Genomic DNA, 18,819 nt, shown 5'->3' on the forward strand with positions numbered 1-18,819 from the left:
CCCTCCTGAAAAACTCACCTTTTTTGTCTAAAGCATGGATTTCATTAATCCTTTTAGCGGTAGCTAATGTTATTAGGAAAAAGGTTTTCCTAGTAAGGTCTCTTAGAGAGATAGTATCTAATGGTTCAAAACATGAGCCTGATAACCATTTTAAAACAATATCTAAATTCCAGGGAACTAATGCCACTTCCTTTTGTCTGGTTGTATCAAAGGATTTAATTAAGTCTGACAAATCCTGGTTGGAGGATAAATCTATTCCTCGGTGTCAAAAAACTGAACTCATGGCTCTATAACCTTAGATAGTGGATGTGGCCAAACCTTTCACATTCTTCGATGTGGCCAAACCTTTCACATTCTTCAAAAATAGCAGAAAGTTTGCTATCTCATTTACAATTGTCTGAAATGACAATACCCTGTTTCCTTTGAACCATGTTCTAAATGTGGTCCACTTAGCTTGATATACTCTTTCTGAGGAACTTTGTCTGCAATTGGCAATAGCTTGCACAGCTGATTTTGAAAATCCTTTCTTGTGCAGGAGCTTCCTGATAGTAAGAACCCAGTCAGGGTCCAGAGAAGACAACCCTTGATGGAATCACCAGAAGTGGTGTTTCAGATTTCATGGGAAGTTCTGGAACAGATTATGTATGAAAACCAAGGTTCCACTGTACTTCATCAAACAATGAGAATACATCATAAGTAGAACGAATTCCAAAATTTAGCTGGAGCTAACAATTATACAACAATCAGGAACAAAATGAAACCATGTTTGCTAGTTGTTCCCCTCTAGCCACAAAAGTGGGTGGAGCTCATGTTACAGACCGTGATCCGCTCAGGTTCTTTATTATAATAAACAAAAAGGATTCAACACCAACAGTTGAAAGTGGGAATACGAATATAGAAAGAAACTCAAACAGAACAGAAGTTTATTTACTAGTTTATTAACAAAGATAAATGCAGAATGGTTTCTCCTATTTACATACCAAAATTAGAACTGGCAATATGTAAAATGGGGAAACAGTGCGGTAATGAAATACTTGCTGGCCAGTTTTGTAGCGGTCGAAATCAGTACTCGAAGCAACGGCTTCACAAAAGAGGACAGTAGAAACTTCAGACGGCTTCTTGACTTCATACTGCAGGAAGAAATGCCTTAGTCTTGAAACTCGAAGGGCAGGTTACTCCTCAAAACCACTTGTAGGACGTTTCCTTTATGAAGGGCTGCTCAACATCGGGATCTCTCTCTCTCCGACTACAGACGACTTTACTTGGTTCCGTTCACACTCTCTCTTGTGCGTCCTCTTCCTCTCTTATCCTTCATCTCTTCCTTATTCTCTTATCTCTGATGATCTGATTTCTTCTACTTCCTCAGGGGATATATATATATGGCAATCTGGGGGAGGGGATGAAAGGGGCGGAGCTTGACCAACGAACGTCATAGTCTCCCAACAGGAACTTTTTAGAAGGATCTAGACGAAAAGTTACATCATAATACGCGGCGTTTCTAGCGACATGCGCGTACTAGAGTTCTACAACACACCTGAGTATTCTCGAACAATCATGAGAACAGACGCCTCCAACGCGTGCGCGAATGCCTCCTTGCTGCAGACCTACTCGAAGAAGATATATTTTCCTTTCCTTTAATATATGTTACTTTGCTATAGAGCAATTGCCATGACACTCATCACCTAGCCACTAGAAATAGCGCGCAACTCACAAATTTTCAAAATTCTAGCTGCTGACTATAGAAACTTTTAACTATATAATACTTAATTAAAATTTCTATTTTTAAAGTGAATCTTATCTCTATGATAATAGCCAATTCCAGCATTGCAAATGGAGATGGGTATGTACATGAGAACTTAAAAATTAATTCCCTCAGAAAAATATTATTTTTGGAATGACAGGCAACTTACTTAATGATTAGAATCCAGCTATTGGTACTGCTGGCAGTTGAGGACTAATTCATTAGGCCACAGACCTCTTAAAATCAGTGGAGGTTCCTTGCAAGATGACCGTGAGATAAAGGGCCTGTGCAAATAGGCCAGCAAAAGAATGAAGGCCCTTGCCTAACCCAATACTCGGCACCTTCACATACCCCAAAACTTGACAAATTCCTAAGTAGATATGGAAACTACAGCAGAACTACCTTAATCATTCAGGATATAAGTTTCCAAATGAAATGCATGGTGAAAAGCTCTGCAATATTTAAATTGAATTTCTATATCCTGCACAGTGTGAGGCAAATACCAAGTTATAACTTCATTGTGCTGTATTTACAATCTTCTCCAGAGCCAGATTTTTAAAGAAAATAAAAGTTATTGCAGCTCTAATGCCATAGAACTTGCCCTTCAAAAGGGGTAAAAAGGAAATGGTCATGACTGGCATGCACTTCCCTATGGTCCACAGGGACTTGAAATTCACGCTTCCAAAGAATATGATTTTCAGTTGGAAGAAGTAAGAGGAGGTAAAAGGAAATACAGAAAGAAGAGATCTCATTAATTAAAAAAGGAAAAAAAGAAAATATATTAAAAAATATATCAAAATGTATTAAAATTGACAAATTTTCAAAGACAATTTGTATTTTTCATAGCTACAAACCTGAGGTCTTAACAATAGGATAATTTCTGGCGCCTAGCTGGATCTGTTTATAAAGCAGATGAAAGCAAGGAATCTTGTGATATCTGGCAACGCATGCGTAGCTTGGGTTAGGATTGGTCGCGGACAACGCCGCTACACCAGTCTTTCCCAACTCAGGATGACTTAACAAACAGAGGGGCGGCTAGAGGTGGGCAGTATAACGTTAAAACCTCAGGTTTGTAGCTATGAAAAATACAAATTGTCTTAGAAAATTTGTCATTTGTTCATACGCAAACAAACCTTCGGTCTTAACAATAGGATAGACTCATACTTGGAGGGAGGTACAAGACATCCTAGACCAGCTGGGGGCCTACCCACCAGTCCAGCTCTCAAAAGAAATAGTTCTTAGAGAGGGACTGAAGCCCGTTGAGAAGCTAGATAAATTTATATCTAACCACTCAGAACCTGAGTGACATAAAATGATATATGGGATAACCATTGTATAAGGAACCCAAGAGAAACTTTGACTGTCCGATAACAAACCAAGACACTACGGTTTGTATTACTCCCGACTCCTCCTTGCCAAGGAGTGGAGCCTATGCTACCAAGTACGGGTAAGATATTTGTATATTGCACGACCACACTACCAGTATGACTACCTTACTCACCTGTATCAGACCAGTCCAGCAAATGACGGGTCTATTCCTTAAACCGCCCAAAGGAAGAAGGAAAGGTACAAGAGAAAGGAGACCAGCCAACTCACTCATTCTATCATCCACACAATCATCTTAGGTAAGATACATCTTTAGTTAAGGGTGACTATGAGTTACATCTCATCCACACAATCATCTTAGGTAAGATACATCTTTAGTTAAGGGCAACTATGAGTTACACAACCTGTTGGGCAGCCACCACAGAACCCAGGGAAAACGTGTCCGTAGATCTGTGGGTAACATCCTTAAGATAGAAGGAGGTGAACTTGGACTGGCGTAACCAAGTACCAGCGCTCAGCACTCTATGTATAGCCATGTTCTTTTTGAAAGCCAGAGAGGGACCAATACCTCTAACATCATGTGCTCTAACATGCACAGACGTGGTGGTGGAATCATCAAGAGTCAAGTATGCCTGTCTGATGGCTTCCTGTATCCAAAAAGATAGTATTCTTGGACACCTCTTTCTTTGTACAGCCTGTGCTAACAAAAAGTCTGCGGCAGCCTGGTCTAAGGTGCCGAGTCCTTTTAAGATAGCAACACAGGGCCTGGAAAGGGCACAACAAAAGCTCTTGAGCATCACCACCCACAAAGTCAGTCAGTGATGGAATGAAAAACGAAGTGAACCTGTCATCATGCACCGAGGGATTTTGGGTCTTAGCCACGAATTCCGGGACAAATTCGAAGGACATCGACCCCGAAGCCTTGGTGTGCTTCACCTCATAGCTCAGACTGTGGAGCTCTCCTACCCTCTTGGAAGATGCCAAAGTCAAAAGGAAAACTGTCTTGAGCATCAGGTTCCTGTCAGATGAGCAATGCAACGGCTCATATGGACTCTTAGTGAAACTCTTAAGAACCAAGGAAACATCCCACATTGGAGGCTTGAGCTCTCTAGGAGAACTCGATTGCTCAAACCCCTTAACTAACAGGGAAAGTTCCCAGGAAGAGGAGATGTTGATACCCTTAAGGCGTGACACCAAACTCAGTGCCGCCCTGTAGCCTCTAATAGCAGAAATGGATAGTGTCTCGTCTCTGAGGAAAGTTAAAAAATCTGCTATTCACTGAATAGAGGTCGCGAGTGGAGAAAAACCCCATTTACGACACCAATCACAGTAGATCACCTATTTGCCTTGGTAAACTGCGGAGGTCGACTTTCTAAGACTGCTGGACATGTGCCCAGCTGTTCTCTGAGAAAAGCCTCTTGCTCAGAGGAGATACTTGATAGCCTCCAACCGTGAAGAGACAGGGATTCCGCATGGGGCCGACACAGAAGATGTCGCCAAGGGGGAATCTCCCTCGGAACCTCTGACAACAATGACAGCAGATCTGGAAACCATTCCGCCTGAGGCCACAGAGGGCTACCAAAGTCATCCTGAGACCCTGTGAACTCATCAGCCTGTTCAGAACCTGACGGATCAAACAAAATGGAGGGAAGGCATACACCTCAACGTTGTCCAAGGGATGTTGGAATGCATCTTCTGCCAATGCTAAAGGATATGGAACCACTGAACAGAACACCTCCAGCTTCCTGTTGAAGCGTGTCGCAAAAAGGTCCAGCATGGGTCCCCCCCAAATCTGGAAAAGCCTGTCTGCCACCACTTGATGAAGGGACCACTCTGTGCCTAGGATCTGATCCCGGCAACTGAGTTTGTCTGCGACCACGTTCCGTTTCCCTGATATATACCTGGTTGAAAGCTCTACTGAATTGCTGACCGCCCACTGGTGAAGCTCGACGATCAAGGCGTGAAGTTGATGTGAAACCAGGCAGCCCTGTTTGTTCACAAAGGCTACCACTGTGGTGTTGTCCGGCATGAGAATGACAGAATGACCCTCTACCTTCCCCAGAAACTCCTTCAGACCCAGGAAAGCTGCCTTCAACTCCAAGACGTTGATGTGTTGCTGCTTGTCCTCCAAACTCCAAACGCCTGAAGCGACGAGGCCGCCTAAGTGCGCGCCCGAACCTGCGAGGGAGGCGTTCGAGAACAGAAGGAAGTCCGGTGGGAGAGAACGCAGAGGGACACCCTTCAACAGATTCTGGTCGTCCAACCACCAACGAAGGTCTTCTCTCACTTCCAAAGACAGAGGAACTAAAGACAGAGGAACCAAAAACAGGGGAGAGTCCCCCACCGGGGACCAGAATTCTCCCAGTCTCCATTGCAGAGACCGAAGATGAAGATGCCCATGAGGGACCAGCTTCTCCAGGGAAGATAACACTCCCAGAAAAACCTGCCACTGATGAGCTGACTGATGTGACTTTGACAGGAAGTTGCATGCTACCGCCCGCAACTTCTCCAATCTCTGATCCGGCAGGAAAAAATTTGCCACTGTCATATCGATGACCATGCCCAGGTAGAGAAGAATTTGAGTGGGTATGAGGTTCGACTTTTCCTGATTGACTAATATGCCCAGGTCCAGACAGAACCAAAGTAGACGATCCCTGTCCTGCAGCAGCTTCTCCCTGGAAACTGCCACGACTAACCAATCGTCGAGGTACCTCAGCAAATGGATCCCCTGAGAATGGGCCCAACTTGACACGAGAGAGAAGACCCTTGTGAACACTTGAGGGGCTGTCATCAGCCCTAAGCACAAGACTTTGAACTTGAAGATCTTGTCCGCAAGAGAGAAGCGAAGGAACTTCCTGGACGTGGGATGAACAGGGATTTGGAAGTATGTGTCCCTTAAGTCTATCGGCAGCATGAAGTCGCCTTCCCTCACGGCTGCCAACACCGAGCGCGGGGTCTCCATCTTGAACCGTGTCTTCCTGATGAAGTGATTCAAGATGGATAAGTCAATCACAGGCCTCCATCCTCCTGACGCCTTGGGCACCAAGAAGATGTGGCTGTAAAACCCCAAGGACGGACGCACTACTTCCACTATCGCATCCTTGTCCAGCATTTTCTGCACTTCCTCCCGAAGAGCCAAGAACTTCAGAGAATCTGGAGGATATGCCTTCCTGAGCTGCAGCTTGTCCAACAGAGGAGAAGAGAAGTCGAATGGTAGCAGGTATCCCACCCAAAGGACATCTACCACCCAATTCTCCGCCCCATAACTCTGCCACTTGGCCCAATGGCCAGCCAGGCAACCCGGAACGAGAGCGAAAGGGGCATCGATCTTCAAACTTAGGCTGTGTCGAACGGGAAGGCCCTGCCGAACTCGAGGTCCTCGATGGCCTACCACGCGACAATCTCCTTGACTGCTGCTGGACAGGGGAAGGAGGAGGAGCCGGACATCTCCAAGGACGAGACTCCAACTTAGACACGGCCTGGTGCACCAGTCTGTCTTTGGTGTCAGCCCAGGCCCAGCGCCAGTCTATTGCATTTTTGAGTTCTGTCCAAGGAAACAAAAATTGGGACTCCAACAGATCTCCGTTTCTCAATGCCAGCAAAGACTCGGTGTCGAGCGATCTCTCCATCCTAGACAAAGCCACGTCCCTCCTAATCAGAAGATGATTAACCCATAAATTGGCACCGAGGTGAGCCAAATATGAAAACGCCTTGCCCCCGGACTGCAAAAGACTGGCAAGCGAGGCGGCGCTCACCAACCCTTCCAGGGACCTGTCGGAAGCTATCTTGGCAATAACCACAGACCAGAGGTCCAGCCAAGAAACCATCTGCAACATGGAGGCCGCCGTAGATTCCAAAGCTGAGGCATCTTGGGGAGACAAGGACGGAGCCACCAACCTCACCTGTTCCAAAGTCAAACCCGGCTTCAGGCGAATGACGTCTGGGTTAAGGTGGTGTGACAACAAAAATGCAGAGCTCGTAGCATAGTACTTCCTATGTCTCGTGAGAGGCGGTGGTAGTAGTTTGGTAGAGCCTCTAGAGCGCAGCGACCCGTCCCAGTCAGAAAGAAGCGTTAACCTTCTGCAAGACTGACTGAACGTGCCCCGACAAAGGAAGCTGAAGAGATGATTTGGGGTCCTGAGTAGCACCCTCCAAGGCTTCCAAGCAAGGAGGAGTGTAAGACGACTGAGCCTGAGTCCTACTTTCCAGATTGTTAAAGCCACGAATGAGATCAACAACTTCCGAAAAGGAAGACAGAAACTCTTGTATGTCTCCCTCCTCCGGCAATGGAGACCGACGATGAGAAGGGTGTGTAGGCTCTTCTAATGAGCCTTCTCCACCAAAATTAACAGAAGGGTTAGCAGCCAAGCAGTCCGAAACACCTACTAACCTGTCTGGGCTGGGTCCAACCGTCGGCCTCCGAGACGAACCCACTGTAACACTAAGAACATCACTTACCTCAACAGATGACTCCACATGTCCATGAATGGTCACGGGCGTGGCGGACGTACGTAGGTGAGATGGGGGGGAAACTCGAACACTCGAGATCGACGGAGAATCCCTTAAAGTCGAACTCTTGGAAGCACCAGTGAGAGAGGCAGGCAAACACTCCAGCTGCACCAACTCCGTGCTCACTACCTTCGACCTCATGACAGGCGCCTTCAGATCTTTACGGCGACGAATACGGTTTGGAGAAGAAGGAGCACTAACATCACATGCATGGGCTGGGGAGGTTGCAACATTCTCACGATGTGCAAGCAAGGATGTGGGAGGGGGGGGGGGGGGTTGCACGTTCGACATTCGAGGCAGAGGATGAAGCAACCCCTGCAGAACGCACACCACTAACACTGCCCGAAACCACAGCACTCTCAGGAACACGTCCACATTGTTCCTCCCTCGAAGGCAAAGGAAGGGCAAAGTCCTTAGCCTTCCAACACTTGATACGCCGACGAGGTGTAGAGGGGGAAGAGGGAGAGGAAGACAGCACTAGTTTCTTATGCGCACTCTTCTCGGGAGGTAGAGACGAAGCAACATGTTTCCTACCAGTCCTCCCAACCGATAAGGCAGCCAACTTCACATCCAATACAGAGTCCAACCTCTGAAGCACTGCCTGGCATATGACCTCAGACTGATGTGCCAGAGAAGGCTCTGAAGACAAGGAAGGGAGATGTTGCAAACTGGGCAGCAGTGATGACGTCACGGCTGAGCAAGGCGGATCAGAGGAGACGACTGGGAGAGACGTCATCGATGTGAGTGACATCACAAGCGGTGGTGACGTCACGGTTTCCCCTTGGTGCGAGGGGGAAAGAGACGCCAATAGCGGAGGAATACACAAAGATGGACCCCGTGACGTCATCAACAGGGCTGACGTCGCAGCGTCCCTCCAACTCGAAGCGGCGGCAGACACTGGCAGAGCAATACAAGATGGCTGACTGCTGCTACCCACAAAGACGAGGCCGGTAGGAGGGGGGATGGCCTGGCCAGACTGGGAAGGGTGGGGGTGCAAACCTCCACAAGATGCGCTAGCAACCCCTCCAAGGACGGGGTACCCCCTAGCCCAAGCGTCTTCCAAATCGCCGCCATTTTGGACGCCTGTGACTCTGGAAAAGAAGAGATTGATGAAAAAGCCTCACCCTTCTCGGAAACCAAATAAACTCCCGAGGAAGAGGGGGCTACATTACAAATATTACCCTGGCGACTTCCCGATACTTCCATCGACGAATCAATGGAAGAAAAGGAAGGAGATGCAGGGACAACGCTACTATGGGGGTTGACTACTGTGGGAGACAAAACATCGGGAATAGGAGGAAAACCTTCCTAAGTAGGAAGAGTTGAAACCCTCTGATGTTCCCTCTTGCCATAAAATGACCTCCACTGCTCCTCAGGCCATGCCCAGCATTCCATGCAAGGATTCGTAATGGTACAAAAATTCGAACGACACCTACTGCATGTGATGTGAGGGTCGGTCGCTGACGAAGCCAAAAAACGAGAACACGGAAAACCAGGAACTCTGGGGCACATACGCTGACGCTGAGAAGGAGCAGAAGAAGCCATAATACCAGGCAAAAATACACACACATACTATAAGAAAAGAAACGGCCAATGAACCGGGAAAAGGCCAAGAGAGGTAAACACAACTCTCACCCAGGCGGTCAAAGAAAAGAGACTGGCATAGGTGCGTGGTCCTTGACCACTCTTCACCCGATCTACGCATGCATTGACAGATATCACAAGATTCCTTGCTTTTCATCTGCTTTTTAACCAGATCCAGCTAGGCGCTAGAAATTATCCTATTGTTAAGACCGAAGGTTTGTTCGCGTATGAACAATGTAAGGAGAATAGCATTAGGCTAGTAATACACTGCATCTTCACTGGAGCTTTTAAACTTCCAAATGCATGACATCCTCAAAAGGAGTTCAGGGATCAATTGTGAATGTGAAAGATCTCTGTTAAAATATGAATTTTCATAATAAAATTTATTAATTGGATACTTACCTACTGTTAAAGTTATCTACATCTCCCTGCCGATTAGGTGAGTCGGCATTCAAAAAAAAAAAAATTGAATGGCTGCCCTGATGACTGTCTAGTTCACCTGTTCTCCACCAAGTGTTTCAAATGTTTTAACTCATGTCAGAATTCTCCTTGACAGCTCACTAGGTTGTGGGGAGGCTGAGTGGGGTCTACTTTAACGGTAGGTAAGTATCCAAACAAATTTTATTATTAAAATTTATATTATTCGTGATGACTCTTACCTACTGCTAAAGAAGAGGATGGTAGGTAATGCAGCTGGACAAAAATCCGCTCAGCCAAATGAGCTAAAGGTTTCTTGCATGAACCCCAAAACATTCTTACCTGATCCGGAATACTTTCTGGATTATACTACAACCAGAAGTTGGATTCCATTCATACATGTGCAGCAAAGAGCAGCCTTGCGGAGAAAACCACTTCAATTCAGTCAGATTGAAACAGAAGAGGTGTGAAGGGACCCCTGTGCCTGGGTCCAAAAGCCCTATAAAATGACAGTCACTTAAAATAAATACCTTTATGATACAAAGGTACGCTCCTATGCAAAATTTGTACCTTCACACTCCCCAAGACATTACAACCCGGGATTTAAACAAAAGAGCCTACAGGATTGCTTTTTCTTCGGTTCAGGAAAAGACTACCCACTACTAGTAGAGGATTAAGCGCTTTACTGTTTTCAAACACAACTCTGCATACTTAAGGTAGTGAGCAGGTAAAAACCAAACTGCACTTCAACTGCACCACATTAATCTTATACTAATACAACAAATTAACATAACACTAAATGAAGTCTCTCCTACAGAACCTGTCAACAAAGATGGTGCTGGATTACTTATAAATTTAAAGATAGTTAGTTGTAAGTCGTAATTTCTTACGTTGAGCCTGTACGTTAATTGAGCCTCATTATCATTAGCCCTTACCAAATAGGAACCTTCCTTCAGGGCTAAAATTCTTCAAGAAGCAAGTGCCTAGCCATCTTTGACATCGAGTCTGCACAATTAAGTATCATCCCCATATCACTAGATAAGAATGAGGATTTAGAGAATTAAAAATCGTAATGCATAAAAACTGGGTCAGGTGATGCAACAGGTCCTTGGCCTTTAGAAAACTGTTGACAGAGTTGGCCAACTTGAACCAGTGATTCTGTAGAAAAGATTCTTGTTCCTAAAAATCAACCATCCACCTGTGAGCAACAAAATCCCTGACAATACTTATGAGGACCCAGAAAAAAAGGTGGAAATACTAGTCAAGAAAATTGAGGCCAGCCTGTCAATAATTCACAATATGGCAAAATGTGCTATAGCAACATCTACCTTGCAAGATATCAAGTTTGCCAAGGACACACTGAAAAAGTACATAATCAACTTTGAGAAGAAGACTAAAGAGTTAGGCCTGCAAGGTAAGGGCCAAGCCTACCATGAGGAAACTGAACAAACAAATTTGACCTGCTTTCATCAGCAGAGGTCTGCCAGGGTGCACGTACATGGAACTGAACTGAACTGAACTGAATGTCACCGATTGTCAATTTCAATTCAACATTTGACATAGGCTTTGCAGCAAGACTAATGGTGATTCCTTGGAAGCTTCCAAGGTGGGAATAGAGTCAAATCTACAACGTGGACAAAATGTGTTTATTCTATCGCTTGGCTGACAGGAAGAAAAGGAATTTACCCAGTCAAAAGTTTTTGAAGCAACTCGTATCTGCTTTATGTGCTATTGCTTCTGGCAGACAAAGTTGCAAACCATTCATAGTTGGACATCCAAAGCAACGACTTAGCCTGTAAATATAGGCGAATGGGTAGTCTCCCAGTGATTTGGCCTCATTTGACAAAGGTTTGGTTTATCTCCAAGATTATTTCCAATTGGTTCCATAACCACATTTGTAAGGCAGTTGTTTGTCATCAACATAAAACCTAAGAATTAACAAACATTGGGTGAAGGCTTTGCTTCTTGGAGTAAATAAACTAATGCCTTTTTATCTATATTTGCACTACCCAAATCCACAATATCTGGAATTCTAGAACACTACATATTATAAAAAATATATATATACAATAAAAAATTCAAAACAATCCACAAGGTTGGCAACACTACTCGAGTGAAACATAGCAATGTAATGATGTTTACATTCATTAAGCACACTGAGAAAATGGTATCGTGGGAGTGGTAGGCATAAACTTTCCGGGGAAGGTAGGAAAAGAGAGCTGGAAGGGCTGTGTGGGGAGGGCTGTTTTGTCATCTTGGTTACAGCTTTGTTATTACTTTTATGGGGCTGAGAACAACACATCACCACTAAAATAATGTATGGTAAAAGCTGCATGGGTAGGCAAGTAATCGTGTGCTTGTAAGCTGTTGTGCTACTTGTGCAAAAGCAATACATTAATACATGTCATTATGTTCAATGCCTTTGAACAGCTGATCAAAATATGTCATGATATCGTAAAAAGTGTTTCCTTCTCTCATTAGCTGCCTTTGAAGATACCAAAGCTCTTTGTGGCGCAAGGTGCTCTGCATCATTTCTCGTGTATGAACAGGTTGCTGTGTGAACCTGTCTCTTTTCTGTGTCAGAAATTTTATTTCTATGCATTTTATGGCTTTTGTAAGACATGCATTGAATTATTAGGTTAAAACATTTAGACTCAAATATCTTAGTGTTAAGTTACTTAGGTTAAGGCATTTAGGTTAAGGAAGATTGGATGGTTATCATAAGAATTTAAATAAAAGATAAAGATTAGAGTAATATCTGATTTATGAGAGTATGTTCTAGGGTCAAGTTAGCTGATTGGATAGGTAAGTTTGTACTGTTACAAAAAATTGGCCTGTCTAACATACATGAGTTTTCTGTAAATAAAGTAGCTGTATAAGGCTAGAGATTTTTTTATTATCTTTACACAAACTTCTAATTAAAACCCTATAACATACTGTAAATATCTAACAAATCCTTGAACACTAGAACACTATACTAAAAGGTTTTATCATTGTACTGTACATATGAATGAAACATCATCTTACCTGTTAAGAGACATATCTCTTCTCAAGAGTACCAAAATGGCAGATGTGATAATCCTTACAAGATCTGGTCTTAGTAGTTGTGTATTATGCATGGGAAGTGCTGACAAGGTCAAATCAAGAGCTGCTCGTTGTACCAAGACACTACTGTCTTCAAGGGCTTGGCACAATGCTGATACCTGCATGCATATGAAAAAATCATCTCAGTGCTTCCTAGACCTGAATTCTTTGTGTATATAATTATTCAGTATAGTACTAAAACTGTCATTTTGAAAATATATCCAGAACATCCACAAACATTCTCAGCACCATACTAATAATTCCCCACATCTAGAATGAAAACAACTAAATAATTCTAATAACGACATACATGAACAAATACAAAATCTTACCATTACATCAATATTGGTACCAAGAATGTGTAGCTGGTCTTCTGTTGACAGTTTTTTATTAAAACATGCCATTATGTGGGTGATGGCAGGAAGACGAACGCCAGAGTTACCCCAAACACAGTCCCACAAACATCCAAAAAATTCTGCCTTCCCAACACCTTCAGCAACTCGTGTTAATAGCTGGGATGTCCTACAGGTGAGAAGGTAAATTACAGTAAAAACAATTTTTTTTTAGGAAAAACGTCAAATTTTCATAATAAAATTTGTTGCTTCTAAACTTACCTATCATTCACATAGTTTAAGTTTCAAGCAACCAGTTCATTCAGCAGTTAATAAAAATAAAATAGGGGTAGTACCAGGTTTATCAGCCTACCACATCTTCCTGCTTACTTTTCCTGCACAGTTTTCTGCCCACTGAATCCCTTCTAGCCAGGAGGAGGTTTCCCCACAAAGTCCCGCTGAGGCAGCCTACATATGAAATGGCCTTAGCCCCAGACTTCAGTTGTCTGATAAATGAGGTAGAGCTAACTGACTCACTTTCGGAGCGGCATGAAGCTATCGTGGCTACTGCACTGGACCATAAGTCTGACCACAACACAGTCTGGAAGACGGAGGAAACAGTAGACTCCATAGCAGAGGCCACCTGGGTGGAAAACAACAGGCACTCACACCTTATTTGATCCCGAGATAGTCTAGGCTTAAGGCACATCAAATCAGAATTAGAGTGGCATGGTATCAACTGAGCAATGTTGGTGGAATAATATTTCCTTGACGCTGGAGAGGAGGAGAGGAACTTAGATGACCAACTGGATCGAAATGAGCTATCTCTATCCGAAACCAGGTCACTCATATGTTTCAAAATAGACTACACATGTCCCAAAAGCGGGAGATCAAACAAAGTTCTAGAATCCCGCTTTGGGACGAGCAAAGCTTCTATGCCAGTAGAGGTCATCGAAGATTGAGCCTGTGTCCTCCCTTCCAGGTTACTGAACTCACGGACAAGATCAACAACCTCCAATAAGAAGGCATAAACTCAGTGTTCTCCACTTCCTCTGGCTCCACCATAGGAGAACGATGACGTGAGGAGGAAGGTCTAGAAAGAACCTCATCCTATTCTAAAGCCAGGGGAGAGGTCTCCCTACAGAGCTGGGCATCACGTTTCTCACTGGAAGAAATGGTACCCTGAACGTTTGAACCAAGAGGGTTCAAGATCAGGAGATGCATCATGAACCTTTCCTTGATGAAGAAAACTATGAGCACGACCATGTTATGTACCTCGTACACAGCCAAGCAGAGACTAACGTGTACAACTGTGAGAAGACTTACATGTACAACCGTGAGAAGACTCACGTACACAGCTGCAAGATGACTCATGTACAATGCCTTGAGACGACATATACACAGACATGACATGACTCATGTACATGGCCACAAGACAACTCACACAGCTGCGAGACGACTTATGTGCACGGCTGCGACACGAATCACGTACATGGCCGCAAGACGAATCACATGCACAGCCGTGAGACAACCCATGTACACAGTCATGAGATGGCTACTCACGTACACAGCCATGAGATGATTCACATACACGGCTGTGAGACGACTCACGTACACAGCCATGCAAATGCACTCATTCACGGCCATGTAACGAATCACGCCCATGGTTACAGGATAAAAGACCAACGAGCACAGGAAGATCTTGAAGAAGGAGACTGACCTTGAAGGTCAACATCCCTAGATGAGGAATGACAATATCAGGAACTCTTAGGTGAAGGAGACTTAGAGAGTCTAATCATCTTGGAAGAAGAAGATTTTGAGTCGCAAGTCCACGGACCCAAAGCGTTTCACGTCATCGACCGTCATCATCACCCACACGTCCATATGAGAAATCCCAGATGCCAGAGACAACTGAGTGGAAGGCAATTTCAAACTCTTGATCAATGCTATCAACCTTATGGTGAACTCTAGTAGGCTGTGAAGATGGGGGCCCATCACAAACTAAAACAAGTTTGTGTAAGTGCAATGGAGACACACGTCCAGGTAAAGAAGACTGTGAAACTCCTCTCATTCCCAGAAGAAGAAACAAGAAAGTCCTGAATCCTCCAACGTCTGACTCTTGTGCAAGTAGTAGGAGACTTCATCACTTCTTGCTAGGCGGAGAGGAGGAAGGGGAAAGCCCTCTTCTTCTATGCCATCTCTTAGTAGGGAGAACTGCATATCTCTCAAGAAAAACGAAGTCCAGATTGTCAAACATCACCTGAAAGAACGTGTCTGAAGGAGGCTGAGCAGATGACAGAGACGTGAATGGTAATAACGTCACGGCCTGAGACAGAGGGAGAACCAACACCGCAGTCGACGTCATAGGCTGAGTGGAAGCTGGGAGTGACGTCACGACATTGGTCATGTCAGCACGAGCCAATGGCCTCATTGGCGGGGAGATAAGAAGCAACCAAGCAGACAACATTGTCGATGGCTCCAGCCCACCTGAAGGCATCACACACACAGAGTAGTGTAGGCCAGGAGGAGGGGGGACTGCCAGTGGGACTGGGGGAGGCTGATGAGCAGACAAGAAATGTACCAGCAAACCATCCAAAGAGGGTGAACCCAGTAGGCCTAGGGACACCCAAATCGGGGTCATTTTGTTGGACTCTAAATATGAAACAAAGGAAGCTGGAGGGGAGCCTCCTCTCCTAAGGGAATGTGATCGTCTCCCACAAAAGAAGGGGCTTCATTAAACATAAAACTATCTTCTACACCGCCCAATACTTCCAAAGACAAATCAATGAAAGAAAAGGGCGGGGACACAGGAACAACAGATGCAGGAGGAAGACTAGAAAACTACTGGAAGAAGAAGCCGAAATGTCCATTTGGGGAGGTGAAAAACCTTCCCAAGAAGGACAAGTCAACACCTTACATTGATCCCTCTCCTTATAGAAATCCCTCCACTGAGATATAGGCCAGGAATAACATTCCGGGTACAGATTAGTGATACAGTGAACCCATCGTATTCTTGAATTCCAGATTCGCGGAACCACATATTTGCGGATTCTGTTTGGAACCTATACCCCCATTATTTGTGGAAATTCACCTATTTGCTGTATTTCTCTATGAGCAATATCCACAAATGCCTGTATTTTTATCAATTTCATCATATAATGCCCTTTTTGTGATAAAACTAATAAAAAGGCCAGGTACATATATACAATTTTAGTGCGTTTTTCTAGTTTTAACCAAATAGATGGTTTTAGGCATTTTTAAAGGGGTTTCAACTATTCACGGGAGTCTGGTATGCATCCCCGGCAAATATGGGGGGAAGACTGCAGAATAAAAGATCATACGGCACCTACTGCAAATTGAATAGGGATCAGTAACAGAAGAAGCAAAAAACCTGGAACATGGAAATCCCAAGGCTTGAAACTCTTTGAGGAATCAATGATTACAAAACAGATACACACATCCACTATAAAAAAGCAAAAAAATAAAAGGCAAACAAGGCAACTGGCTTGGGAAGGAGAGCGTAACACGACTACTCTCCAAGGCAGTCAAAGAAAGTCTGATGTATCAGGAGGTCCCAAGCTTGGTCGTTGACCAGTTTCCACCATGTAGACATATGGGTTGCCAAATGCCACAGACTACTTGCTTTACAACCTTTGATTGTTTTTAACTGGTTCCCAGCTGGTGCTAGAGGGTTATCCTATTGTTAAGACCGAAGGTTTGTTCTGCGTATGAACAAACAATTTTTACAAAATTAAAAAAACTCTTAGACAACACAATTCTTCACATTATCATTTAAATACTTTTACATCAATTTTCCCTTTGTGAGGTTAGAAGTAAAATGAGTTATCTCTCCCCTGTCTTCTGTACTCAACCTGGACTCTCATCAGTTATAAGCCCTTTCTATACCCTTTCTCTAAGACTTCCTACGCCTTCCAACTCATATTACTACTGCTAATTTCCATGTCTACTGCTTTTCTGACTAACTACTGTACTCCTCATCCTTTTTTATTACACATTAACCCCTTCAGCACTGGGACGTACACATGTACATCTTTTACGGTTCAGTAATAAAAGACCGCGACGTACGCTTATACGTCTTTCATACCTCCTCGAAAAGCAAAACTGTTTTCTTCAGGTTGGATGGTTTCCAGACACAGTATTGTGTACAAGAGAGGTGCTGAATCTCCACCCACAATTCATTCTAGCCAATGAGCGTCCGATGGACGTCGTGACGTCATTTTCATATGGGATATTAGGAGGGGTACTGGCCAACACATGCGAGTGCACTTCAGGCTATTATCTGAGAAGGATGATCACGATCTTGTCCATAAACCATAATAAATTTGAATTCTAAACTTTTTTCCCTTTTGATTGCAGGTATTTATTTTTTTTAGTATCATGTCAGATGATAGTGTTTCAGAGTCAGGGTCTGAATACCTGGCAAATCTATCAGATGATTATAGTGATAGTTTCTTAGAGGATGACAGTGACAACGAGTGTTTGGAAGACATTGAAACTATTGTCGATGAAGGTTGGCGGTTCATAACTGATCCATCTTGTGACATGCACCCAGACCCAGCGCAGCCCCCCCCAGTGGTGAAGGGGTTAAAAACATATTACATAGTAGTCTCTCTAAGTTTTTTACTTTTATTCCAGCCACTGAACACCACATCTCTCCCCCACTTACTTATTTGTAATATAATATCATCACCAAACACTGGCCATGAATCTTAGCATTCTATAACCACACATCACAATACTACTCTGCTAAAACTAAAAAATATTTCATTTCAAAAGTGGATTGTATTTAAAATTATAACCAATTAGAAAAGATGGTCAAATCAAAGAGTACAATATTTAAAAATAAGTGTTCAATACAGACATACCTCTCCAAATGATCAGAACCCTCTTCCAACCCCGCCAGAATACCTGACAAAAACCCATTGAGTCCAGGACGGAGTCTTTGTCCCAAAGGAACAAAGTGGGTTTCGTACACAGTTAAAAGGGCAGATCTGACATTCATTGCAGCACTGCTGAACAATGGAAATAAACCTGCAAAGAGACAAGAAAACATATACAGTATGTACTAACCCAAAAAATGTGTTTTAGTACAATAAACAATTTAGGTTGCATCATGTTTCTTTGAAAAATGATATTGTTATGATACAATAAAGTTTCATACATACTTACCTGGCAGATATATACTTAGCTATAGACTCCGTCGTCCCCGATAGAAATTCGAATTTCGCGGCACACGCTACAGGTAGGTAGGTCAGGTGATCTACCGGCCTGCCGCTGGGTGGCAGGAATAGGAACTATTACCTTCTAAGGACAGATTTTCTCTTCCACCTGTCTCCTGCGGGGAGGCTGGGTGGGCCATAATCGTATATATCTGCCAGGTAAGTATGTATGAAACTTTATTGTATCATAACAATATCATTTTCATACATTCAACTTATCTGTCAGATATATACTTAGCTGATTGGCACCCCTCGGTGGAGGGCAAGAGACAGCTATTTACTGATTAGACAGGTAAACAACATACGTTGTAGGTAATAAATAAATAAAACCTTGGTTCCTATGTGTTTCGACGAACGGTTGACTTCCTAGCTATTGCTAGTAGTCTGCTTCGTCTCAAGAGCCTCAGCGAGGATGTGACCTATGGCTAAGAATGAATGAATGAATGATTGTTAGTTCTCTGGCATCCTGACATCGAAGGTCATTGACGCCGATATCGTTTATTATAAATAAAGAATAAAATTATATGCAATTAAAACCATAAAAGCAAATATCATTGTAAAAGTTAAATAGCTTTCAGAAGACCTG

The 18,819-nt window shown here is 43.7% G+C and overlaps 1 protein-coding gene across 1 annotated transcript in view; it reads right to left on the bottom strand.

The window, feature by feature from the left end:
* LOC135209772 (protein dopey-1 homolog) overlaps positions 1-18,819 on the bottom strand; it is a 101,531-nt gene that overhangs the window by 27,220 nt on the left and 55,492 nt on the right. The window contains 3 exon segments of the mRNA XM_064242555.1: positions 12,605-12,780; positions 12,994-13,183; positions 17,880-18,045. Of these exon segments, the coding sequence (XP_064098625.1) occupies positions 12,605-12,780; positions 12,994-13,183; positions 17,880-18,045 (532 nt within the window).

Source organism: Macrobrachium nipponense, chromosome 38 (assembly GCF_015104395.2).
Source record: "Macrobrachium nipponense isolate FS-2020 chromosome 38, ASM1510439v2, whole genome shotgun sequence".
Lineage (NCBI taxonomy): Eukaryota > Metazoa > Arthropoda > Malacostraca > Decapoda > Palaemonidae > Macrobrachium > Macrobrachium nipponense.